The following is a 26,700-nucleotide window of genomic DNA, read 5'->3' as shown; positions in this document are numbered from 1 at the left end:
TAGTAAACTTGATTCAGAAAAGCAGAGCCCACAGAGTTCCCTGGCCCAATGGCCTCCCTGCATCAGTATTCAGAGTTTTGGTCTTCCTCCCTGCAAAATCTGTTAAAAACTTTTATGATCACCGAATCCAACCCTTCATCTTGGCAAATCTCGATTCTTCACCTCATTTATAAACAAGCATTGGCTAGCCAATAGGTCTCGCTTTTAGGACCTTATAAGTATTTATTTAAGCTGCACCATATCCTTGGTGCAACAATATCAACTGTTGCATGGCTAAACACTTATAGGGGCCCAAAAGCGAGACCTATTGGCTATGCCAATGCTTGTTCTAATCTTACTCGAAGTCCTGCATTGCCTGACCATCATTCAATGTGACCAAACGAAGCAAACACTACCCCCAAACTCCCATACTATTTTCCGGACTTACCAACAAGCACCGCTGTTACTACTCCACTCTCCAGAATCGGGCGTAGCAGTTGCAGAACGCTTCTCGGGTCAGCCTTGCTCAAATTTGACTGCCTAGCGTGTGACTTTCTCAGGCCCGCTCTTCAGCCAGCAAGATATGCCCAGATACGTACTTCGCTACTACGCCCGCCACTTGTAACTAAGACAAGTCTGTGTGAGTATTTAGAATATTGTAAAGGCACATGTTGATTCCACCTCCAATGAGCACATCGGAATTCTGTACAAACCACTGGGATTGGCTGAGGTGCTCACAATCGCCCAAGGCAAGCCAACCTTACGTATTACCATTCTTCACATCACTGACGACTGCCAGAACATGTTTAAACCATGGGATTGGCTATAGTGAGACCTGGAAGCACTGATATTATGGCTAAATGTAGATCATGAGATACTCTATAGTGGACAATGGAGGTTGGGCTGAATTTACGTGGTCACTGTAAGTAGTCACCATGTAGTGAAGCAGGCACTTAAAGTAATATTCCTTGGGTTTAAACTTCCGTGTTTTACTTTGCAGACGCACCAACTGTAATAAAATTCCACAAATCTTTTCCTCCGAAGTTTTACATCGTAAACAATAAAAAAAATGTAAACAGATTAGCTTATGCAAAGACACACACATCTTATGTGATAGTTTGAAGCTTTTGTATGCAGCCTCGCCCAAGCTCGGTCCCAACACTTGCCAAATTCTCAGTGTTAATTGTCTATGGCACTAGCTCGTCATATTTTAAAGATAGTATGTCATAAGTTTAATCTGTTTTACACTTAATGATATACTGCTTATTTGCTTAAATTTCATTTGAACCTATCTATGCTCCCACAATTCTCTGTTTCTTGTACTTGGCACTGTAATGGACTTGATTGTCTTAATAAAGTATTTTCAAATAAAAAAAAATTCTGTAACCTTTTTTTTGAGTGAATATGTGTATACACACACATCCACCCACCCACCTATATATAAACCATCAAACTGTGGTCGCCACTGGGTAGTTCTACTTCTGAAAGTTTTGGGGTGATCCGTCTGCTTGGGGGCAAGAAATAGAAGTCCCTAAATGTGTTTTCCCCATTTATTTTTCCATCCGTTAAATCCGTTCAGCAGTTTTTGAAAAATGAAGGTTCAAAATCTTTGAATATATATCACATAGCGGTAGATCAGCGGATGTAAACCAAGATGTGGCAACCGCCATTTTAGTACTCTGTGTCTCAGTCCTTTGTCCTACTAAAAAGTATGAATAAAACATATAAGGGGCAGTTTATAGATACCTTGCCCCCCTAGTGATTCAAGATGATCAACAACATATTCACCTGGGATGAGCTCTGACAGGTGAGCTGTTGGGCTGCTGGGGGCCTTAGGGATCTACGCCGCAGCCCCCAACGTAAAAGAATGCTATGGGGTGCCCCAGGAGGTACTGGGGCACCCATTGTTTACAAATAAAATGTGTCTGGGTCCTGCACAGACCCATACACTGGAGTTGCTGCCAGGAATCTGGAGGGGCAGTGGGGCCCCTGGTCCTACCCTTATGGTCCCCTACAAAAAAAGAGGTATACGTTGCCCCAGGTGGGCACCCAGAGGTAAACATAATTTTTAAAATGCTGTTGCCTGATGCGTGTCTCCATTGAATGTGGCTGCATCTGAGGGTCCACAGTTGCCTTGGGACTCCCTTGTGGCCCCAACATTTTAAGAAAAATTGTAGGTTTCCCGGGGACACAGGCACTCAAAATCCCATTAAAAAAGGAATAAAAGAGCAGTACAAACTACTCATTTATTATTCACTGGACCTGACATGGAGCGTGTTGCAATATGACTTGCAAGGGCTAATCTGATTATCGACTTCTAGCTGCAGATTCCATACCTCATAATTTCCCAGGAGTCTGGATCCAGCACATTTTGCTAGAGCAATACCCCTTGCACGTGGCATCCAGTAGCTCCATTCGGCTCCGTGTGACTTTGTCTGTGACGTTAGCATTGGTTATGACGTCCCAGTCACCTATATAGGCACCACTCACGTGTGCGGATTGTTGTTTTCTTTTTGCTTCAGTTATGCGCCGATCCGGGAAGAGCTACCCCTCTGTCCCTTTTTGGCTGGTGTTTTTCGACTTTGTTAACTTTTTTGTTATTTCCATCGGGTGTTGAAGGATGTCTTTGAGGGAAATAGTTCCTAAACCGTGTGGCGCCTGTCACCGTGCCATGTCGGTTACCGATCCAGCCTCATCTGCCTTTGGTGTCTTGAGTGTGACCACTACTCGAAGTTGTGCTCGGACTTTCGGGCCACTGCCCGAAGACCTTGCGGGAGAAGACTATGAAGCACCTTGCGGTCCAGCAGTCAAAACCATCCAGCGAGCCTCTGTGGAGATCCTGGTCCCGATCAAAGAAGAGGTGATCGTGGGACTGCTCCTGGAGCCCCAAGTGTTCTTCATCCCACTCAAGGTCCCTAGTAGACTCGAAGAAGAGGCACAAGAAGAAATTGTTGAAGCTGACTTTTTCACCTCGACTGTGGTCTGTCGACGAAACAGGTAAGGAACACTAATGCTCTAGGCAAGGTTCTGCGGAGCTGGAGCCAGGTTAGACTCCACACCTCCCTCCATTTCCGGCATCCAGATTGACCCCCACTCAAATCAAAGAGTTTTACGAGGCCATGCGCCACCCATTTAAGTGGGCCAACCCCTTTGCTTAGCAATGGGCCCATCGGATTCAACGTTGTTGGCTCCTGTCAAAGTGCCGATTGGGCCTCAGGATCTGTATCCAGGATGGCGCCGGTCGTGTCAACGCAAACTTACTCGGCGTCTGTCCTGAAGTCGGTGCCTAAGGAGCTGCCGGTCCCCAACGATGATTTAGGCCCAATCCTAATTTCTGTTGACACTGAGTCGATCAGTGTCGCTCGACACAGATTCTGGTTCCAGTAGAATGTGTTGACATTATATCACGTCAGCAAGCGTTAGTTGGCCAATCAGTCCTAAGAACAGTCTTTCAAATACTTGCAATTACGATCTAAGCACCGCTTTGGAGAGGGACCACTTCATAATGAATGCAAAGCATGTGTATCGAGAGCCTCACATGCTACGAATGGAAAATGTTTCTTACCAGGTAACCAACTATTCATAGCGTGTAGTACTTTAGATTCACTGTGCCCACCCTATGCCCTGCAAGCCAGCGATGGTCATAATTTTTCTAATCCATTTTAGCCCCTTCACTATACTCTGTATCTACTGTCTTCAACACTGTATCCACTTTCACTACTCGCCTGCAGAACGGAAAACAACCTGGAGTGGAGCTTGTGTGCTGGTATATTGTGGACCAAGAGTGGAGTCACAGCAGGTTTTGTGACTTAAATAAGTTACTGACTTCCTGCCCCAACCTTAGATGGGGGAAGATGCGGAACAAGAACATGCTACAAACAGATGGTTACACAGTAGGTAACATTTTCCAAAGATATAAAAAAAAAATCCCTACCGTTGTGTCGATTGTCAACTTTTCACGTACAAAAAGTCTTTTCAAGCTCTATTTAAAAAAATATTCAGAATATTCAGCAGACCACGATGTACTAAAATACATGAACCGGTTTGTCTTTTTCTCTTTTAACTTGTTACTTTCAGTATTCCCCTGTTTAGGGACTTAAACATTTTTTTTAAAACCTGATGAACAGCACAGTAGAATATATATTTTTTTAAGTTGGATTATTTCACATCATACACCAGTAATGCAGAACGTGTGTCCACTGAGACCCCAAATGATATATCGCTGCAGGAATGCAGATTTGGTGGCAGTTTTTCTCACTGTTGACAAAAAGGCCCCTTTTCAGACAACGCAGCTGAGGACAAACTCCTTAGCTACAGAGGATTGAAAAATGCCTTTGTTGGGGATGTTGAGATTACTCCTTTAGCAGTAATGGTCAATATCAGTGATTTCCTGGTGATTTGCTTAATTTTTTCACACTTGTATATGATTTAAAAATACATTCTTTTGGATTTTCAAAATTGGCATGAAACAACAAGCGTTCGGGGTGAGTCCTGTGTTATATGTTATCTTGACTTCTATGCTCTGTTTTCCTTTGCATCAGTCTTCAGGTGATTAAGATGTAGACTGTTGCTCGGGGGTTCACAGCAGAAAAGTAGGCGTCTGTGATTGAGGGAAAAGCCGCCTTTGATCAAGGAGGCCAGGTCTCTTCACAGACGGAATGAAATACATGTACTTTTACCCACACCCATCTTCCAAGTGCCGTTATGATGTATCAATTAAAAAAAAAGTGAATTGAACCTACCAACTTCAAATAGATCATTCTGTCCTCTTATTCTAATCTTACTCTCTGCGTTCTACATGTGTTCTGTGGCATTGTCACCTATGTGCATGTTTCAGGAACAGTCCTTGATATTTGATGTATGTTTTTGTTGTGGGACTTGAAAGCATTTTTTTTTATTCCACATTTCTTGGGAGTTTGTGATCATTAATATTCATTTACTCCAAGTTCTTGGTATAGGTTTCTACTACACACTGCCAATTTTGTGTTGTTTTTACTTCAGGCTGACGATCTGCTCAATGAGATCAGACAGCTTAAAGCGGAAGCGAAGATAAAAGATGACAGAATCAGACAATTAGAGAACCAGCTTGTAAGTACGATCTTATCGTTGTCAAAAGGAAGTATTCCACAGACACTTGTATTTAGGTTGATGAAAAATCCCACCGCTAGAGATATTCTCAAAATTACATTTATACCCTGTTCTTAAAGTGACAGAATAGCAAATGTTCCCTCTTTGCATGGTCCCAGGATCAGAGGGTCCAAGTGTAGCACATTGTCCTTTGTTTACATACAGTACATGTTATCCATCTGTACAATCTCGCTATAGAGCATTTTCTTAGTTCACGCAAATTCCAGATTAGTACAATCTGAATAAAGTGATGTTGTAGTGTTCCAGTTTGCATGTACAGCATAATAGTTAAAACACCAGTATAGCAGATATTTAGTTTGCACAATCATTGAATGTATTGCAGATGTTCTCAGTTTGCACTTGCAAACCCTCTCTTCTCACTCTAATGTGCCCCTCCCCCCAAAAAAATCCTCCATATGCGAGAAGGCGAGCTCCATCCACAGCAAACCATTTTTTGTCTTCCTCAAAGACTGCTTGCCCAAGCACTCTAGTTGGAGGCCCCACTTCTACGAGTCAGTCCTGCAGTACTTCACCTAGGGCTTCTTAACTCTTCAAAGTTGAGGAAAACCCACGTCCAACTTTCAGATGGCATCCAATGCCAGAAGGAGCACAATTTGCCCCCAAATGGCCCCATGCCAGTGAATCAAGATTTGTTGACCTCTTTGGTGTTGGGCCAAAGATTTTGCCTTCCAACATTTTTAATGTCTGCTCTACTCCTTAGGCTATTAATTTCCCATATCTTCTAATCAAGGGATCTAGAAAACAAAGACGCTGTTGTACCTGGCAGCAGTATAACTAATTCCACTAGCGGAGGTCGGTTAAGATTACTACATGAAGCTTCGAAGGGGAGGATTTTAAATATTTTTGCAGCATACTAGCCTCTATAATAGCAATAGGCAATAGTAGTAACAATAATATTGTTACTTGTTTGACACTTTTTATCCAAAGCTCTTCACATAGCATTTTTATTTATATTGTTACTCAGTCAAAGCTTTACTCATTATACTAACCTCAAAAGGTTGAAAGGCTGAACTGGTCAACAATGAGCACTTAACTCACTGAGCTGTCCTATTAAGTTGCTTCCCACATTCTACTGTTTTAAAATGGTTACTGATCTTGAAAACTTTACCGCAAGAAATTTCAAGTACCCTTACCACACTACTCTTTAGATCAAGCCTACAGAGTGCAAGCTGCCTAGTTGCCAAATACCTATTGTGAGCTTAGAGTGTGTGTGTGCAAGTTTTCCCATTGCTTACCATTGGCTGGCTTTATTGCTACTATTTTTTGCTTGTTTCTATTTCGATGTCTTGCCTTCCTCTTCTTGTATTTGTCCCTCTCCTGAAAAATAGCTTCTTTACGATCCTTTTGATTGGCTAACTTGTGTCCTTCCACTGATCACATTTATGTTATTGCTTTTTTGGCCTTGCCTGCAAACAAAACTTGAACTGTCCGCTGGGAGGGGTATTGTTTACTGTAAAAAGCTTGAAGATTGCCCATTGGTACAATTTTAAGCATTATTATCACTACTTAGTTGCCTCCTAGTGTTCCAGGCTTTTCTATGTGTGGAGTATGAACCAGGCACAGATTGTTTCATCTTAATTAGTGTCCATCCACTACTTGCACTGTGATTCTGGTACTATTTTTTTCACTGCTGCATTTGTCATATTCATCTTTAAAAAAATATTTGTATATTGTTTATTACTATACACGTACGTGTTTCATCTCACTTCCTATTTGTACACTTTTTGTGATGCTTTCTCCAGTCTTTCTACTTACGGTTTCTTTAACTGCTTCACTTTTATGTACACTTTTTTGTATGTTTTTATACTGCTTATCACCATACACATACAGATTTGAAGACACCTCTGTTTTCAGTTCTCGTGTTGGATTCTCCATTCTTCTGTTTTCAAAGATAGTTTTGACTGTACTGCTCTACAACACCCTACTCTATTTTATTCCACTGTAAGCTTCTACACTAAACGCCACTCTCGCCACTTAATGCCACTCCTTGCCACCCTACACCTACCCACTCCACTCTATGCCACTTTACACCACTCCACATTACACCATTCCACACCACTTCCCTCGACACCACTTATACCACTTCCCTCTACACCACTTATACCACTTCCCTCTACACCACTTCCCTCTACACCACTTCCCTCTACACCACTTCCCTCTACACCACTTCCCTCTACACCACTTCCCTCTACACCACTTCCCTCTACACCACTCCCCTCTACACCACTCCACTCTACACCACTCCACTCTACACCACTCCATTCCACCATACTCCACCCTACTCCACACCACCCAACTCCACACCACCCTACTCCACACCACTCTACTCCACACCACTCTACTCCACACCACTCCACTCCGCTCTGCTCCGCTCCACTCTACCCCACTTCATTCTGCACAACTGCATTCCACTCTGCCACTCACCTCAATCCACTCTCTGGCACTCCACTTCATGCCACTCCACGGCAACCCACAACACAGTAAGGCACTCCATACACTCTACCCCACTCCACTCTACGCCACTCCACTTCTCTACCCCACGCCACTCCACCCCACTCCACCCCACTCCATACCACTCTGTTCCACTCTACGCCACTCTGTTCCACTCTACGCCACTCTGTTCCACTCTATGCCCCTCTGTTCCACTCTACGACGCTCTGTTCCACTCTACGCCGCTCTGCTCCACTCTACGTCGCTCTGCTCCACTCTACGCCGCTCTGTTCCACTCTACGCCACTCTATGCAAATCCACTCCCCTATGGTTTAGGAGTGGGTAGGGGCAAAGGGAGGTAATGATGTTTTCACGGTGTAGGGGTGGGTAAGGGTTTCGAGCGGTAAGGTTACAAAAAGGGGGAAGGGGTGGGTAACGGATTTTCCCCTAAAAAGAAAATATTTATTTTTTCTAATAAGCTAAAAGGAAATGGGGTGCATGGGGGCCTCCCCCAATAAAAAATTTACATGAGTAAAATATATGGAGGCTGCGCTGTTGACTTTGTTTCTGGGGCCAGTTGCATGCAGCTAAAACTTTGAAGAGACCTGCTCTGCTGTACCTCTGGGGAGAGGCAACAGCGGGCGCTACTGCCACAGCTGGAGACTGCATGTTACATAATCCGCCTCACTCATAATTACCCGTGCTTTATTCACTTGCGATACTTACAGCGCGCTCAGTCCTGCTGCACCTGGGCTAAGGGCGGGCCCATCATAGCTCAGAGGAGGCTGGGCGTAAGCCCCCCCTCTGGATTATCAAGCTACATAAAGGTACTGTGCCTCCATTACATCTTGATGATAAGGGCAGGTTATTTTGCATGTGTGTATTCTAGTGCTTGACTGCATGATGTTTCCTCTCACATGCGTTGTTACAAACTCTCTACTAGCTTCATTGGACTTGGAGACGAGGGCAGATTGTGTTATTTTTGACATTGCTTCATACTATTGTATAAATTTCCTTCAGGTAAGAAGGGATTAGCTTTTGGTGTCATGGACAGATGAAAGGCTATGAACCAGGCCCAGGGTATTGCCAAACACCCCAAAAATTGAGACACCAGATGTAAGCACCCTTGAAGGAATCATTCATTTGATTGAGGAGGTCGTACGTCTTATTGGCCCCCTCCCCAAGCCTCATTCCTCTACGGGGGCTATCCCCCCAAAAAAGTATAATGGGAAACCGCAGGACAAAATGGAGCCGGCATCCAAATGGGAAAAAGTCTAACTCAATTGTTAGTCACTTATCTTATTGACCACCAAATAAAGCCAAACTCAAAATCACCCCAAATAGTGCTGAATAACCTAGTCACATTAGGCGCAATACCATACTTCTTTCCCCTCAATTTCCCTGTAGTAATCGCTAAGCTCGCCTCTCTGGACTGCCGCAGACCACAGTGTACACAAAGTCGGCTACAGAGGTTGTTCCCACATCCCCTCCTCCAGATGGAGTTACAATCCAATTATCACAGCACATTAAGGAACTTGGAGGATAGTTTGGGGACCTAAAGGCATTGGATGCACGTTTATCTACCACACTAAACCTCGTATTTGAGAGTACCTCTTCTCCTGTTAACAAGTTGTCTGGCTCTACTCACCCAGAGAAGAATCAGCCATTTCTTGAGGAGTCAAACAACATAGAGGTCAGGAGCCAGGGTCATCTTCAACCCCCAGCTGTTGCGACCCTTCTCGTAGAAAAGTGGTATGCTCGATCATACAGCCCCAGACATGTTAGACCACTGAACACATTACAGGCACTACCGCAGTTAGGCTGCCTTGTGATATCCGGCAGCTGCCGTTGCACCCTCTTATCCCCAGGCAAAACCTTTCAAGTTATTCGGAGTTACCAGACTCAGATCACAACCACTCCATATTCTTGATTAATGTTCCAAAACCCCTACCATCCACGTACAAAGTAGACGAGCAACTGCTGATAAACAAATGCACCCATTGGATTCACCAGGTGAGAGGATACACCTCGATAATAAGAGGATATTTGGGGTGGCCTGAAGGCAAACCCAGTTTGATAGCATCAAATTAATAGTTAGGCAGAGGGATCTAGTAGACAATTTAGTGGCTTTCAATGCCGGAACCCCCGAAAATTGAATTGGTAATGTGTTTGCGGCCTGGCCTAGGTCGCGAAGATGCCCTGCCGCGTGTGGAGCGGACCGGGTGCTTTGAAGATTCGAAGCACCTTTGGAACAGACGGGCCATTGTGAGTGAAGTTGCATGCTCGAAACGCGTTGGGGATGGTACTTGTTGAGTGAAGTGCCCTCTTACCTGACTGATTTTCCTCGCATTAAAGGCAGTGCAACCTACTGTTAAGTGGTGTCTTCTCATTAGGCCAATTGAATTGGATATATATATATATATATATATATCTATATATCTATATATATATATATATATATATATATATATATATATATATATATATATATATATATATATATATATATATATATATATATATATCCACACCACCTCGTACTTCAAAAGTACAGCTGCACTCCTAACAATGATCTCCGCCACACAAGTAAGTGGTTTTCAGGAAGTCTTTATTCCATATTCAGCCAAACTTAGGACAAGAAACCCAACGCGTTTCGGCGACACACTCGCCTTGGTCACGGGTTAATTGGTTTGTTTTACAGCCGACATTAAATAAAGAAAAAAGTGCAAAAAAGTGTCAGGAAGTGTAAACATAAACATAAGTTTGCACCGTGAGCGACTGTTACAAACTGACTGGTGTCTAAATATTCAAATACCCACTTGGGATTTTTTACGTAATTTTGGGACTGGTTGGCTTGTAAAAATATTCAAAAGAATGTTTTGAATACTGATCGTAGTTTCACACATTATGACTATTTTTGGTGGAACGAATTGGATTTCATATGTAATATAATATGAATTCATAAGTCCATAAATATGCAAATGTTATTTCATTTTGCTGTGCACGAGTTACCTGCATTACGTGAGTTGACATTGAATATGGATGTATTTCACCATGTCAAGATGGCCGACAAGGTTGCTGTGCAAAGACGGCAGTCCTATGTTTATGTTTACACTTCCTGACACTTTTTTGCACTTTTTTCTTTATTTAATGTCGGCTGTAAAACAAACCAATTAACCCGTGACCAAGGCGAGTGTGTCGCCGAAACGCGTTGGGTTTCTTGTCCTAAGTTTGGCTGAATATGGAATAAAGACTTCCTGAAAACCACTTACTTGTGTGGCGGAGATCATTGTTAGGAGTGCAGCTGTACTTTTGAAGTACGAGGTGGTGTGGATGTGAGAGGGTTACCTTGAGCCCTGATTTGCTGCACCGACGCGCTGAGTGTCCCGGTTTCCAGTCAAGGAAAGTGAAACAGGATATATATATATATATATATATATATATATATATATATATATATATATATATATATATATATATATATATATATATATATATATATATATATCAATCAAACACCTCGAACCAGCACCTCCAGCAGTTCTTCCTCAAGAAGGATTCCACCGGAGGCAAAAGACGAGAGCCGACCCAAGCTTACGGTGAATAATTTATTTATTTTCAAATTTAACCACCAGTATAACGTTTCGGCTTACCCAGAGGCCTTGGTCACATGACGCTATGAAGCAGCAGTTTCTTTTTAAAGTGCAAGTGTGCAAAACCCTGTTACATGATTGGAAGTCAACACAGCCAGGCATAATAAACATAGAGAAAATACTGGGCGCATAATCCTCAACGCTGTACTTTGACATTAAGTGGTATAACATTTTCAAAACTTAATATTGAGGTTTAAAACATGGTGACTAACAATATCTAACAAAGTAAAACAGTTAAATATCGTCAATAGCAGCATTGGTGTCAATAACCCACAATCCTCAACATTAAAGTCTCATGGCATGCTATACAACCTCTCAATAGGCAAACATTCATTTGAGTTCCTTAATTTAGAAGCACAGTAAAGTAAAATCTAAAAGGGGATTCACCAAATATGACCCAAGTGGGTAAAATCAATAGCGCATGCGAATGACATAGCCCCAGAATTTCTCAAGCCTGGCTGTAAATTCATATATAATACGATTGTTATTAAGGGATCAGTTCATACCCTTGAACGTCTCCCACACAATATAACCTCAGTGGGTACAATCAATCATCATGACCAACCATTATGAAAGTCCTTGGATAAAATACCATTCATTATTTACATAACTATCTAAAGTAACAAAGTGAATTTAGGAAGTGCAAAAACCTGTGCAGTGGAATCTCTTTTTTTCTTATGTTTTCCTTTATGATAAAACGCATTTAGTGTTTAAAAGTACAATAGAATGTGCATAATGTTGTTTAAGTCACTGAATTATGTACATAAAGAAGACCACGAACGATAAACTCTCCCTTAATTGTTATCTCCGGGGCAGTTGTAAATGCATCATTTTACCCTAGGGGAGGACAGCTGTAGTGGAATTGTGGGCTTAAGCTGCAGGGGAGGTGAAAAAAAAGGGGCAGTTATAAGCAGGTGTAGAAATCAACACTAGTATTGAGGCCTGATGGAGACTTGCAGGACAGGTCCAGTATATATCTGGTCTCGAGTGCTCTCAGAATTGCCTCACGGTTCCCTCCCCTGCGAAGGGGTGGGACCGCATTGATCACAAAATATTTAAGCAGATGGCTGTGGTTATCATGGTGATCCTTAAAATGGCGTGCAACAGGATATGTTGCGTCGCTTGTGTTGATTGCCCTTATGTGCTGGAGTATCCGCTTGTGGACCTGCAGCTTTGTGCTGCCTACATAGCGAAGGCCAGTGGCGGCTGGTGAGATTTGAAAGTGGTAGGGCGTAAAATTTCTTATGAGCAGCTTGTGGCGAGCGAATGGAGCAAGTGAGCCTGACACCCATAAGGGGTTTGGGGGATTCACCCCCGAGAAAATTTTGAAAAAAGAGCTGGCAAATGGTGCATTTTCAAAAATATTTGAGAAATCAAGAAGTTTAATAAAGCAACTGTTTTCATCTTGTTTTGACATCAATAATGCTTACTAATGTTACTGCAAATAATCTCTGTGACGACCTCCGTTTTACATGGTGCCGAAGCTGCCTAGCTAACAAATAACTAATGTGCAACATACCTTCACAGTGAGATATGAACCGGCACGTTCAGGTTGGCCATGTGTTCCAAACTAAACCCCATCCCTGGTGTGTCTGTTCTCCCTCGCGTCCACATTAAAAGTAACACTTGCCAAGACATGGTCTCTCAACACACCTTGAATAAAAGCGCTTCACACCTAGAAAGCACTGAGTCTGCCCCCCCCCCCCCGGCATCCATCCATTGTACAAGGCGCTAAGTGGCCCTATAAAAGTAAAAAAATAAAAAGAGTGCTGGTTAGGTCTGTGTAGCTTATATCCTGTCTATGTTGTAACTGTCCAGTGTTCAAACAAAACTTGTACAGCTGCTGCTGATTGTGCTTTGTCTCATACATGTGTGTGGAAAACACATACTTCTGCTGCTGATGACTGTGTTATATATGATCTGTGTGCTTGTGAGCATTTGTTTCTGATTTAGTGAAGGCTAGTAACTCAGTCTTCAAGGAATGACATTTCTACCATAACTGTACTTTCTGAGCGAGGCTGCACCGTGCCAAAGCATGGGAGAGGTGATCTATGTGATGGTGAATCCTCCAGAGGGAATGGCACTTCAGGAGAAAATTATGTTACTACAGCCTTTTGGTAGGGTATATGTTTCCACCCTCCTAAGTGTAGCCATAATACCTTTGTGCTCTACCTGAAGGAAGGCAGTCCTGCTGCTGAAGAGGTAAGTGATCTAATTGAAATGGTTTGTGGCCAGCAGACCTTTCCTCGTGTGTTGCGCACCAAGGGATAACAACCAACAGGTAGTGCAGAAAGGGAAATAAATAAAGGGGTGAAAATCATGGGTTGTGGGGGGCACCCTGGTAACCGAGAGTACAGTGGGTCACCTTTATGAAGAATAAAAACAAACTGCAGGCCAAAGGGAACTACCTGTACAAAAAGTAAAGTAGGTGGCGGGCTGCTGAAGCAGGTACACATCCAAGTTACAAACAGGGGACAGGCCGCACCTCCTAAAATAAGATGGTTCTGTAGGTGGAGGGATGCCATAGATACCTGGTGGGTAACCAAATGCGGAGACAGTCCCTGGCGCCTAGCACATGTTGGTGAGTGACTGTTATTATTATTATTATTATTATTAATGAGTTTTATATCGCGCCTTGGTTACCCTATGCTCTGAAATATCCTAGATCAAGGTTATGCTTGTGTTATACTTAAATGGAAGAAAGATAGCACACCATAAAAATATGCACACAACAAACTAGTATGATAAAGTTTCCCAAAACAAACTAATTACTTTTTCAAAACTGTGCAAGAAGGACTCATCTCTAAGCACAGACACTCCTATCACCCTAAAAGCCTCAGTTAAAATCATCGGTGTCTTCATCTTAAAAGTTTCCATTTAAGAAGAATAATTCAAGCAAATTTCAAAGTAGATAGTGCCCTGTAACACAAAGTGATACACAGGCTCGTGCAGAGAATCTGCAGTTTAAACTAGATGTCCAGACTCAGGGCCTCCTTCCCTACTAGCCACTGACAACACCATTCATTCATTAGGCATGTTAAAGTCCACTGTCTGTCCCACTAAAGTAGTGTCACAGCGGTTTTAAGGTGATTGAAGTACCAGGTAAAACCACGTTATAATTACAATAGAAAGGTATTATAAATTTATCAATACCGCTTGCTTTCATATTTTCAATCCATCTCTTTGATCTGTTGTGCCCAAACCGTTTTACATGGTGCCGAAGCTGTCCAACTAACAAGTAACTAATGTGCAACATACCAGTGAGATATGAACCGGCACGTTCAGATCGATCATGTGTTCTCAACGTATCCCCATCCCAGGTGTGTCAGCTCTCCCTCGCTTCCACAATTACAAGTATCACTGGCCAAGACATGTTCTGTCATTGATTACACCTTAATAAAAGTGCTTGATGCCTAGAATGCACTGTGTCTGCCGACATCCAACCATTGTACAAGGCCCAAAATGGGCCTATATAAGTAAAAAAATAAAATGCCCTCCAGGGCCTTACCTTGTAAACTGCCAGACTCCGTAAGTCCCCAGTCCTGAGTTCACAACTTAGCAGTCCTGATTCAGACTGCCTCAGACCCTCGGCTCCCAAAAACAGGCAATCTGACTCTGATTGATGAAGACTCTCTCTCGGGATGTTGTCTCTCAGAACGAGTCTCTGCGCAGATCGATTCCACTGCTTCCCGCCTGCCAGGCTGCCACACCCCTTTCCCAACTCGTCACAGGGGGTGGATCTCACCATGCCCTGTAATGAGTTGGGAAAGGGTGTGGTGACAAGCTCTCCACACTCTGATTGACGTGGAGGGTTAGCGATACCGGGCTTGGATTAAAAACGCCCTGGGCTAACTTAACCTCACGCCATCAGGGGGTGGAGACTGCGCCCTGCAGCTAGGTCTTTGCCGAGCTGATGACATCACAGCCTTCAGGGCTGTGAGGTTCTCAGCCGGCAAACACTTAGGCTTCTTTGGGCCCGCCCGGGAGCATGCAGGGAGAGTCACGTGACTGTCTGTTGACAATCGTCACTGGAGAACGGCAGCGCAGCAGTTTGTTAAGTGGGGCAGACAGTGCCTGTGTTTTCTAAATAATTACTTACACTTCTTAAATGGGATTTTTTTATTTAAAGCAAATATGAGCATTGCCATTGCTCATTGTTGAAAGTAACGGGGCGGAGCCCCGACGCCCATGAAGAGAAACCGACTGGCGAAGGCCACAGGGACACTCCAGCACATAAGCTGCAAACTCCGTATTACACGTGAGTTGTTTTTGGATCACACGAGGGACATTGGAGAAAGGTGTGATATACTCTGTTTTACTCACCCCGTGTTTGCAAGCCTTGCAAGTGGCGCATTTCCTGAAATCCTTGCTAGCTTGAAGCCAAGAAGAGTTGGTAAGGACTTCCGGGCTCGATTTTACCAAAGCATCGCTTGGCGAACGTGCCTTTCTACACGAGATGTCAGGTCTAGGAGGCAATAAACTGCCAATGACTGGGTCAATGCAGACCTATTTCCGATTTTTCGTAACAATTTTACGGGGTGTGCTTGGTGCTGTCAATTGTAAGGAAGTACCAGTCTGACCGGTTGTTTGGCCCCTTCAGCTAACGCTGATTGTGCTTTCCTATGTAAGAGAGCCTCACTTCTTGGGATGGCATTTGCCTTCCGAATTGCTATATCTATAGCAGTCCCTGTGTTACCTCTTGCTATGAACCGAGATTTACTGTCCTCCTGAGCTGCCTTGCAGAGTGACTCTGTGCTGCAAATACGTCTGATCCGCAGCATCTCCCCCGTAGGGGATACTGCGGATCAGGTGCGCCGGATGATTACTTTTCGCGTGCAGCACAGTGTAGCCAGCAGTGGGCTTTCTGTAAAGCACAGTCTCCAACCTGTTGCTGTTTATTAGAACCTCTACGTCCAAAAAGCAGATTCGTTCTTGACTCATGTTATAAGTGAAACCTAAATTGAACGAATTCACATTAAGAGTTTCAATGAAATCAAAAGCTTCCTGCTTGGTATCCCGCCATATCATAAAAATGTCATCGATATAGCGGTACCAATGTACCACATGCCTGACAACCACCTCATGGTGTGTGCCAAAGAGGACCTGCCTCTCCCAGTAGCCCATATGCAAACAGGCATAACTGGGAGAGAAGCAGACCCCCATGGCCTCTCCCCTGATCTGATGGAAATATATATAATCAAAATTATGCCAACTCCAACTTCCATGCAGGCGATAAAGAAAGGCTCGAACTCCTCTTCAGGTTTGGCAAGCTGTTTTATTTTTCACATAGAGTAGCCATAACGCGTTTCGACTGTCTTTGCAGTCTTGATCACCTATATATATATATATATTTTTTGTTTTTTTTCTCTCTCGTCTACTGGCAGTCGCTAGTAGGTAGTTATAGTTGCAGCCTAGTTTCCATAGGAAAAGCATTTTTTGATTTGCTAATAACTTTGGGGGCTGAGAAAAAAGGGGAGTCCCAAAACGTGTTTTCCCCATGTTAATTTCCATAGGAAATTTTGCGACGAGCTACAGCCTGAACTGCTGAACGGAATTACCCCAAATTTGGCACAAAGGTAGTGCGTGGGTCAGCATGCAACCTTTTTTTAAATGGTGTAAATCCGTTCAGTAGTTGCTGAGAAATTAGAAAAATAAAAGTTTCGATATCTGGGCGGAGCTTAATTCGCGTGCGCAAGCTTCACTGTGATTGGCAGCCAACACTCCAAACCAGGAAGTGTTGGCAGCTATCTTGTGGCTCGGTAGAAGAGAGGCAACCGAAAACGGAGAAACAAAGGTATAAAACAAGGGAAGGGGCTGGGTAGAATCCCTCTGACCCCCTAGGCCTGCAGAGGGGGTCCCAGAAGGACCCCCAGGACCAAAAAATGTATTTAAAAAAAATTAAAAATAAATTGGCGCAATTTGCGATGGAGTCGCGGGTTCCCACGCTTTACTTTAATGAGGTCCCTGGGTGGGCTAGGTTACGGGGGCATTACTTAAAAAAATATTGTGGGCTTGCTGGGGGACTGCTGGGGTCCCTGCAGTCTCGGGGCTTCAGTCATGTTGGGAGGGGGGTTGCGTGGCCCCCTTCCTGGAGCTCTCCATCTGCTTATAACTTTGGCGTCATTTGACGATTCTTTATGAAATTTTCCAAAAAGTTTCTCACATTTGATCAGCTCCTATCTTGAAAGTTTAGGGATGATTTGTCAAGGGGGGACTGAGAAAAAGGGGGTACAAAAACATGTTTTCTCAATAAATTTTTCATAGGAAACTTAAGACAAGGCTACAGGTAAAACTGCTGAACAGAATTACGCCAAATTTGGCAGGGAGAAAGGTCTTGGTCTAGAAAGTGTGATTTTGTTGAAATGGTGTAAATCCGTACAGTAGCTTTTGAGATATTAAAGGGAAAAAAGATATATATATATATATATCTACCGACCTACCTACCTACCTACCTACCTGGTCGGTGCCTTATTCCCGAGCACAAGCTTGCCTCTGATTGGCTGCTAACTCTTCAAAGCAGAAAGTGTCCTCTGATTGGCTGCTAAAGCTTGAAACCAGGAAGTGTTAGCACCCATCTTGTGCCTTGCATCTAGTGAACATATAAAAGAAAGTTTCTGGGGGCAATTTAATATAGCGGAGCTCTGTGTAATGATGGTTTGAACGCAGTGAAGGTTTAAGATTTATTAACAATAAAGGAGAAACAGGTGAGCGTCGGGAAGCACGACTTCCACTCCAGGACACTACTAGGAAGATAACCCTTTCACGCTTCCTCTGTCCAACATCACTACTTTGGAGGTATGTCTTTAGAAGCCAGCCCGTTGGCTCCCAGCTCTCTACCTTTGCAAGCTAGTACGGTGGTGTGCCTGTATCTCTGCGAGCTACCACACTGCTGTTCCTTTGGGAGCGGACGGCTCGTAGTTCTGACTCTGTGAGTTGAGGGGACGGGCCGCAGTTGTCCCTCTGCGAGCCTGGGTACAAACTGTTCATAAGTCTTATTAAATGAGCACTGAAAAGCCATTTTGTGATTGTCTGTCGGCTGGCATCTGTCCGAGGCATTTCTGAAAACATACCGGAGCTCTGTCTGTGAGAGATACCCCTTTCACGCTGCCTCTTCCCACATCAGCAGGTAACGCACCCTCTTCCCACATCACTAGCATGCCGTCAACAACATACTTGGGCCCGCCAGTCTCCCTCTCCGAACCGCTGGTGGGCTAGCAGCTCATCCGGTGCCACTTCTCCGGCCAGCTTTTCTTTCCTTTTGATTTTAAGAAGGGGGGCTGTGTGACCCCCTTAATTTCCCTTTTTTTCTGGCTCTGGGGACCCCATCCCCCAGGGCCTGACCCCTATATTTCCTTTTTTTAAAGAAAAAAATGGGAAGAGGGGCCGCGTGGTCCACCCACCCTGAGGTCGATATCTGCCCCGGGGACCCCATCCCCCAGGGCATGGATATATATATATATATATATTTTTTTTTTAAAGGAGGAGGGCCTTGTGGCCCCCCTCCTGAGGCTTCTGTTAGCCCTTGGGACCTCATCCCTGGGGCTCTGCCTCATTTCTTTTATTTTATTGGGGAGGGGGGTCGCGTGGCCCCGCTCCCAGGCCACTCCTGGCCCCGGGGACCCCATTGCCCGGGGCCTGGCCATTTCCTTGGGAACCGTGGGTGGTCTCCAATTCCTCCACAGTCCCGCCGGCTCCCCGCCTCCTGTAGGAGCTAGAGGAAACTGGGAGAGGCTTGGGTCCTGTCACTATCCGGCCTGGACCACTCCTCATAAAGTAAACAAACAAAGTGGCCGGACAGCTTGAATTTCAATGATCATTCACCACCTAGTTCGATTAGTTACTAGGTTGGACAAACATGTGTCTTGAATCACTTTTTTATTTTATAAAAAGGTTTAGAAAAAGTTTTTTGGGCGTCAAAAGACACAACGCAACATTAACAGACTTTACAAACAATACATTCAATAAATTGAAAGCAACAATACAAAAGATGAAAACTTAGACCAAGGAAATTCAAACAACGTAATTTACATAGACAACTGTACTATGCCTCGAGTTGAACAATCTATGAGGCACCAATCCTGGATATGGAATAAACAAGTGGACTAACAGAATAGAATACTAGCCTACTTGTTATCGCCTGCAAAGAAGACGGCTGTTTGTTTACTTCCTGTAGGAGCTGGCATTGATTTTCCACATGGGAAGCTGCTGACATGCAGCTCCCCGTGTGGAAAAGCAATCTGGTTTGGGTCTTTTCCAAAAACCAAACCAGAGTTTGCTATGACAGGGTGGGAGCCGTGAGGCTCCTGCCCTGCCATAGCAAACTACAGTGTCCCGGGGTGGGCCACCCGGGGCACTGCAGGTGCTGGCCCTGGGGGGTGGTGGTCCCCAGGGCCATCACTGGCTCCAGGAGGGGGGCTGCGCTGCCCCCCTCCCAACATTGTCAAATGCCCGGGGTGGTGGTCCCCAGGGTCGGGGGTCTGTTTAGTAAACCCCACATTTAAATATTAGTGCCCCAGGAAGGTTGCGGTCCCTGGGGCATGTGGGGGGGGCGAGCACCCACCCACACAGGTCAATTTATAAAAAAAAGAAGCCCAAGGGTGGCGGTCTTCGGGGGCTGTTGGGTGGAAGTGTGCACCGCGATTATAATTAATGAGAGCCCCGGGGGGGGGGTTGGCGGTCCCCGGGGCTTGGGGGGCCTTAGAGGCCTCCCAAACGTAAAAAAACAAAGCTCGAGAGGTGGTGGTTCCGGGGACTGCGGGGGGCAGTGTGCCCCCCACAAATATTTATACAAGACCCCGGGGATGGCGGTCCCCGGGACAGTGTGGGGGGAATTGGGGCCCCCCCCACACATCTTTTTACTGCCCCGGGACCTGGCCCACCCAGCGCAGTAGGCCAAGCTTAGTTTTTTTTTTCCTCGGTCGAATTCGTGCACCTAGCTCCAATTCGGCCGATTAAATAAAAATATGCATTTTTGGGCCCTGGGGGTCCTTGTGGGATCCCCTGAGCAGGCCTTGGGGGTCTGGGTGTTTTTACCCTGCCCCCTTTTCTTGTTTTGCGCATTTCTTTTTCTCTTTCTTGTGCCTCGGTTCTACCGAGGCACAAGATGGCTGCCAACACTTCCTGGTTTGAAGTGTTGACAGCCAATTAGAATGCAGCTCGTGATCGCAGGGTGAGTGGATCCACAGCGCCTCTATATATCGAAACTTTTATTTTTGCATTTTCTCAGCAACTATTGTACGGGTTTACACCATTTAAGAAAAAGAGTTCTTTCTGAAACAAGGGCCACCTTTGTGCCAAATTAGGTGTAATTCTGTTCAGCAGCTCGAGCTGTAGCTGTGTCTAAAGTTTCCTATGGCAAATACATTTTTCGACCTCTTTTTCTTTAATTTCTCAGGAACTACTGAACGGATGTACACCATTTAACAAAAAGAGTTCTTTCTGAACCAAGGGCTACCTTTTTTGCCAAATTTGGTGTAATTCCGTTCAGCAGTGTTGCTGTGTCTAAAGTTTCCTATTGGAATAATCATGGAGAAAACACGTTTTGGGACCCCCCCTTTTTTCTCGGCCCCAGCTTGCCGAATAACCCCGAAACTATCAAGATCGGAGCGGATCGGAGCGCCCCACTAGTTTTGAAAAGTCCGTGAAGATATTGGGAAAAGAAAAAACGATTTTTGAATAGAAACCTGGTCCTTACTAGAACTACCTCCTGGCGACCGCCAGTAGGTTTTATTTATATATATATATATATATATATATATATCACATCAAAGTTGCCCTTAATCAGAACAGGACACAAGCCACTTGGATAGAGAACCACACGAGCCTGGGGCAATATTTTTCTGGACTACTTCTACCAGCATGCCCCGCAAACACGCCCACTGGGGCGGGACTCAAAATCAAATAAATGGGTGTTCCACGCAAACCTGTGTTTCTGTCATCTCATGCCAGTGATCAAGAGCTTGCGCTCGAAACGCGTATGGCAATTTGGAAATGCGAGGTGTTGGCTGGCTGCACTACCGCCTGTGAGTTTGCTGTGTGTCTACAGGGGTGAGACTCTCCTCAAGGGCAACTTTGATGTGTTTTATGTATAGCGGCTTGCTCGGCCGTGGAGAGCCCCCGACGCTGGAAGGCGTATCACGAGTGCTGAAAACTACCGGCACTTACGAGACCTGTCGAGCCTCACTCACAGAGACATTGGGTATGCGGAACAGCAGACGCTTTCAGCAGTTCTCCTAACAAGGAACTATATTTTAATGAGAACAGGACACAAGCCACTTGGATAGAGAACCACACAAGCCTGGGGCAATATTTTTCTGGACTACTTCTACCAGCATGCCCCGCAAACACGCCCACTGGGGCGGGACTCAAAATCAAATAAATGGGTGTTCCACGCAAACCTGTGTTTCTGTCATCTCATGCCAGTGATCAAGAGCTTGCGCTCGAAACGCGTATGGCAATTTGGAAATGCGAGGTGTTGGCTGGCTGCACTACCGCCTGTGAGTTTGCTGTGTGTCTACAGGGGTGAGACTCTCCTCAAGGGCAACTTTGATGTGTTTTCTGTATAGCGGCTTGCTCGGCCGCGGAGAGCCCCCGACGCTGGAAGGCGTATCACGAGTGCTGAAAACTACCGGCACTTACGAGACCTGTCGAGCCTCACTCACAGAGACATTGGGTATGCGGAACAGCAGACGCTTTCAGCAGTTCTCCTAACAAGGAACTATATTTTAATGAGAACAGGACACAAGCCACTTGGATAGAGAACCACACGAGCCTGGGGCAATATTTTTCTGGACTACTTCTACCAGCATGCCCCGCAAACACGCCCACTGCGGCGGGACTCAAAATCAAATAAATGGGTGTTCCACGCAAACCTGTGTTTCTGTCATCCCATGCCAGTGATCAAGAGCTTGCGCTCGAAACGCGTATGGCAATTTGGAAATGCGAGGTGTTGGCTGGCTGCACTACCGCCTGTGAGTTTGCTGTGTGTCTACAGGGGTGAGACTCTCCTCAAGGGCAACTTTGATGTGTTTTATATATATATATATATATATACATATATACATACATACATACATACATACATACATACATACATACATACATACATACATACATACATACATATGTATGTATGTATGTATGTATGCAACATTCAAAAGGAGTGCACTCCAAAAAGGCAACTTGTGAAACTGTATAAAAGCCGGCCTGCCTGGTCGGGGAGAGCACCTTTGCAGGAATCTGTGCAAATCCTGTACATTCACATTTTGAATGTTGCATTGGAACTACAAGTTGCGCTTTACTTTTGGAACAACTTTCCGTGTTTGTGCAAGTAATGCTAAATAAAAGAAAAAAAGTATGCTGTTTAAATTTTATCATGTTCTGTTTTTCTGGACCCACGAGGGTTAAACAAGGACTCCAACTCCCGTGATTCATTTCATTCAGGCCCAGCTGGGCAGGATATAAATTAAAGGGAATATGCTAGTTGGAGTGATTACAGAAAGAACATGGTCTGGCATGCTGCTTCTGAGGAAAGGGTTGTTTACTCTGAAACGCGTCAGGCAAGGCATGTGACTATTATTTTATTTGTGCTTCACGAAGGCTGTTCCTGTGATTCTGAAAGGCTTGTTGGGAGTGCACTCCAAAAAGGCAACTTGTGAAACTGTATATATATATATATATATATATATATATATATATATATATATATATATATATATATATATATATATATATTACCTACTGGCGGTCGCCAGTAGGTATATATAGTTAGGATTTTTTCTCTATGGGATTTTTGAAAATTCTATGTCTAATAACTTTGGCGTTTGTGGACGGAATTGGCTGAAATTTTCAGGAAAATGGAACATTTTGTTTCTGAGCAGCCCCTGACAATTTGGGGGGGTTTCATCAAGGGGGGGCCGAGAAAAAAGGGGGGTCCCAAAACGCGTTTTTCCCATGTTAATTTCCATAGGGCGGTTGGCCTCACTTTTAGCTCGAACGGCTGAATGGATTTGCACGAAACTTGGCAAAATTGTAGGGACTGTTAGCCCGATGTGCCTTTGCTAGGTCTCAATATATGTGCTCCAGTGGATTTTGAGTAATTTAGGTTCAAAAAAAGATATATATCTGGGCGGAGCCTAACCACACATCTGATCTGATTGGCTGTCAGCACTTCATCCAAGAAGTGTTGGCAGCCATCTTGGGACCAATATACATGATAGCATCTCATTAAAAAGCATTGTAGTTAATAGAGGGTTTTAGGACTTTAGTTACATTATAAATCATTTGTTGATGGTACCATACTCGTTTTAGGAATTGTGGTGGGTTCTAAGGTGATTTTACCATGTGAAAAAACCTTCTGCTGTGTTATCATGAAAATTGTTTGAAAGAAAACTAATATCTCATGATTTCCCACAGTGGTTTGGAAGGGGATCTATAAGCTAAACTGAAAGCATATTTTCTGTAAATTCACATTATCTTTCTCAGTCATGTGAAAATGAAGTCTGATATTCCCAGTAAAACATGTACATCCAACAAGGACAGAGACTGTCAGTTGATTCCTTTGTGTTCTACTGCAGCCTCCTAGAGTGTTCTAAAGAACAACTAGAGCGCTAACAGTCCTACTTATTACAAAGATATGGCACACCTGAAGCCATCTTGATTGGAATAAAGTGGTAACTCTTAAAACATTTAATTTAAAAAGAAACAACATGAGGGGGTATATTTTGCCATAGAAAGTATGATTAGTGCTGCAGAATGAAAAATTAGGGCACATTTTGAGTGACTTCTCAAATCCTTTTCTATTTCATTAAAACATTCTGACATGCAGTCTCCCAAAATGGCCACCAGAGACAAAAGAGCCCAAATGTAGCCCAAATATCACCCAGATGTAGCCCAAGTATAGCCCAATGACAGAATGCCCCAGAGTGTTCTAAAGAACAACTAGAGCGCTAACAGTCCTACTTATTACAAAGGTATGGCACACCTGAAGCCATCTTGATTGGAATAAAGTGGTAACTCTTAAAACATTTAATTTAAAAAGAAACAACATGAGGGGATATATTTTGCCATAGAAAGTATGATTAGTGCTGCAGAATGAAAAATTAGGGCACATTTTGAGTGACTTCTCAAATCCTTTTCTATTTCATTAAAACATTCTGACATGCAGTCTCCCAAAATGGCCACCAGAGACAAAAGAGCCCAAATGTAGCCCAAATATCACCCAGATGTAGCCCAAGTATAGCCCAATGACAGAATGTCCCAGAGTGTTCTAAAGAACAACTAGAGCGCTAACAGTCCTACTTATTACAAAGGTATAGCACACCTGGAGCCATCGTGATGGGAATAAAGTGGTAACTCTTAAAACATTTAATTTAAAAAGGAACAAAATGAGGGGGTATATTATGCAATAGAAGGTATTATTAGTGCTGCAGAAAGAAAAATTAGGGCACATTTTGAGTGACTTTTCAAATTCTCTTCTATTTCATTAAAAAATTCTGACATGCAGTCTCCCAAAATGGCCACCAGAGACAAAAGAGCCCAAATGTAGCCCAAATATCACCCAGATGTAGCCCAAGTATAGCCCAATGACAGAATGTCCCAGAGTGTTCTAAAGAACAACTAGAGCGCTAACAGTCTTACTTATGACAAAAGTATGGCACACCAGAAGCCATCTTGATTGGAATGAAGTGGTAAGTCTGAAAACACCCAATTTAAAAAGGAACAACATGAGGGGGTTAATTTTGCCATAGAAAGTATGATTAGTGCTTCAGAAAGAAAAATTAGGGGTCATTTTGAGTGACTTCTCAAATCCTCTTCTATTTCATTAAAAAAATTCTGACATGCACACTGAAACATGCACTTTGAATACCAGCAGCAGACGTCCCTGGTGAGCAGTAGCTTTACTACAGTGATCTAATGTGCAACTAGAGTGCTAACATTCAGAATTTATGGCAAATGTGTGACACATCTGAATGCCTTCTTGATGGAACCAAAGTAAACAAGCATTGAAAATGCAATAGATCTCGCCCTCGTTTAAGTTAAAGCCATTCTGTTTGTAACGAGGTGGCTTTTTAGCTTTGCTTTTATTAGTGTTTTTTCAACTTTCATGTAAATAACATGCATCTGTATGCATATAAGTATATGTATGCATGCATTTATGTTTGTATTTATATAGATATACAGATGATATATGTTTATATATGTATGTATATATATATATTCACTGAAAAAACCATAGGCTATAGACCATATATAGTTAGGAATTAGCATTTACAAAACCTTGAAAATTCACTGAAAAAACCATAGGTTATAGACCATATATAGTTAGGAATTAGCATTTACAAAACCTTGAAAATTCACTGAAAAAAACATAGGTTATAGACCATATATAGTTAGGAATTCGCATTTACAAAACCATATTTTACTCACACAAAACCATTGAAATTCCATATATAGTTAGTTGCACTAACTATATATCGCGCACCCGCAATCCACTGCTGATGATGTCACATATTACATCATTCATGACATGGTCAGTGACATCACTGATGACATCACTGATGACATCTCAAATGACATCAATGATGACATCACTGATGACAACATCCAGTGACTGTATGTTTCTGTAAAGTTAAAATATGTCTTACATATTGAAGAATGAGTGGATGTATAAGTATCTGGATGAAGGATTTAGTAGGTGCATGACTGACTGTATGAGAGTGATTAAATGTGTCTCACTGAGTGCATGGGTTAGTGACTAAACTGTCTTAATTTGTGCGTCATTATGTCTGTTGTTCTGTAAACTGTTGCATGTGTTGATAAGTAGCTATATGAGTAACTATATGGGTTATTGATTGGTTGCCCAAGTATTTGTATGGGAGACTGAGTGTGTGTGGGTGGCTGGGAGGTGTATGACTCTGTGCATAGATGTGTGAGCAGTTGATTCACTAGATGTATGGTTTCAAAAGTGCATGTGGAAACAGCTGTATGGGCGGTTGACTGTGTGCATGAGTGTATTGGTGAATGAATGGATATCTCAGTGCTACATGTCAAAGTAAGTACATATGTAAAACACAGTACATGTGAGAGTTGACATATATAAATAACTGTGTATAAGAGCCAGTGAATGTGTGAGTGGCTGTATGGATCATTGTGAACTTGTATTAGGGATTGTATAAGAGAGTAAATATGTGTTAGTATATGTTTGAATAAGTAAAGTTTGTATAACTGTATAGTTGAGGAAATGGAGGTGTGATTGATTCTTTGCATGACTGACTAGGTGTGTGAGTAACTCCATGGATGAGTGACAGTCTGTGAGTGTCCGTTTACACTGATTGTATCTAAGGTTATATTAGAGTCTGAAGAGGTTCATCGTATTATCACATGAATGATATCATCAGTGATGTGATCAGTAATGTCAAATGAGATGTGATCAGTGATGTCATCAGTGATGTCATTTGAGATGTCATCAGTGATGTCATTTGAGATGTCA

General features: G+C 43.4%; 1 protein-coding gene across 10 annotated transcripts in view; it reads left to right on the top strand.

The window, feature by feature from the left end:
* CCSER2 (coiled-coil serine rich protein 2) overlaps positions 1 to 26,700 on the top strand; it is a 649,443-nt gene that overhangs the window by 480,334 nt on the left and 142,409 nt on the right. For 6 of the 10 annotated variants that reach the window (XM_086922035.1, XM_086922033.1, XM_086922034.1 and 3 more), the window contains one exon: positions 4,981 to 5,067. The exons of the other annotated variants lie outside the window; for them this stretch is intronic. In XM_086922035.1, the coding sequence (XP_086778161.1) occupies positions 4,981 to 5,067 (87 nt within the window). The remainder of the gene's footprint in view (positions 1 to 4,980; positions 5,068 to 26,700) is intronic. 10 annotated transcript variants of the gene reach the window in all.

The sequence above is a fragment of the Lissotriton vulgaris genome, chromosome 5 (assembly GCF_964263255.1).
Source record: "Lissotriton vulgaris chromosome 5, aLisVul1.2, whole genome shotgun sequence".
NCBI lineage: Eukaryota > Metazoa > Chordata > Amphibia > Caudata > Salamandridae > Lissotriton > Lissotriton vulgaris.
Note: the sequence above shows the minus strand (reverse complement) of the source record. Positions and strands in the feature narration are given on the sequence as shown.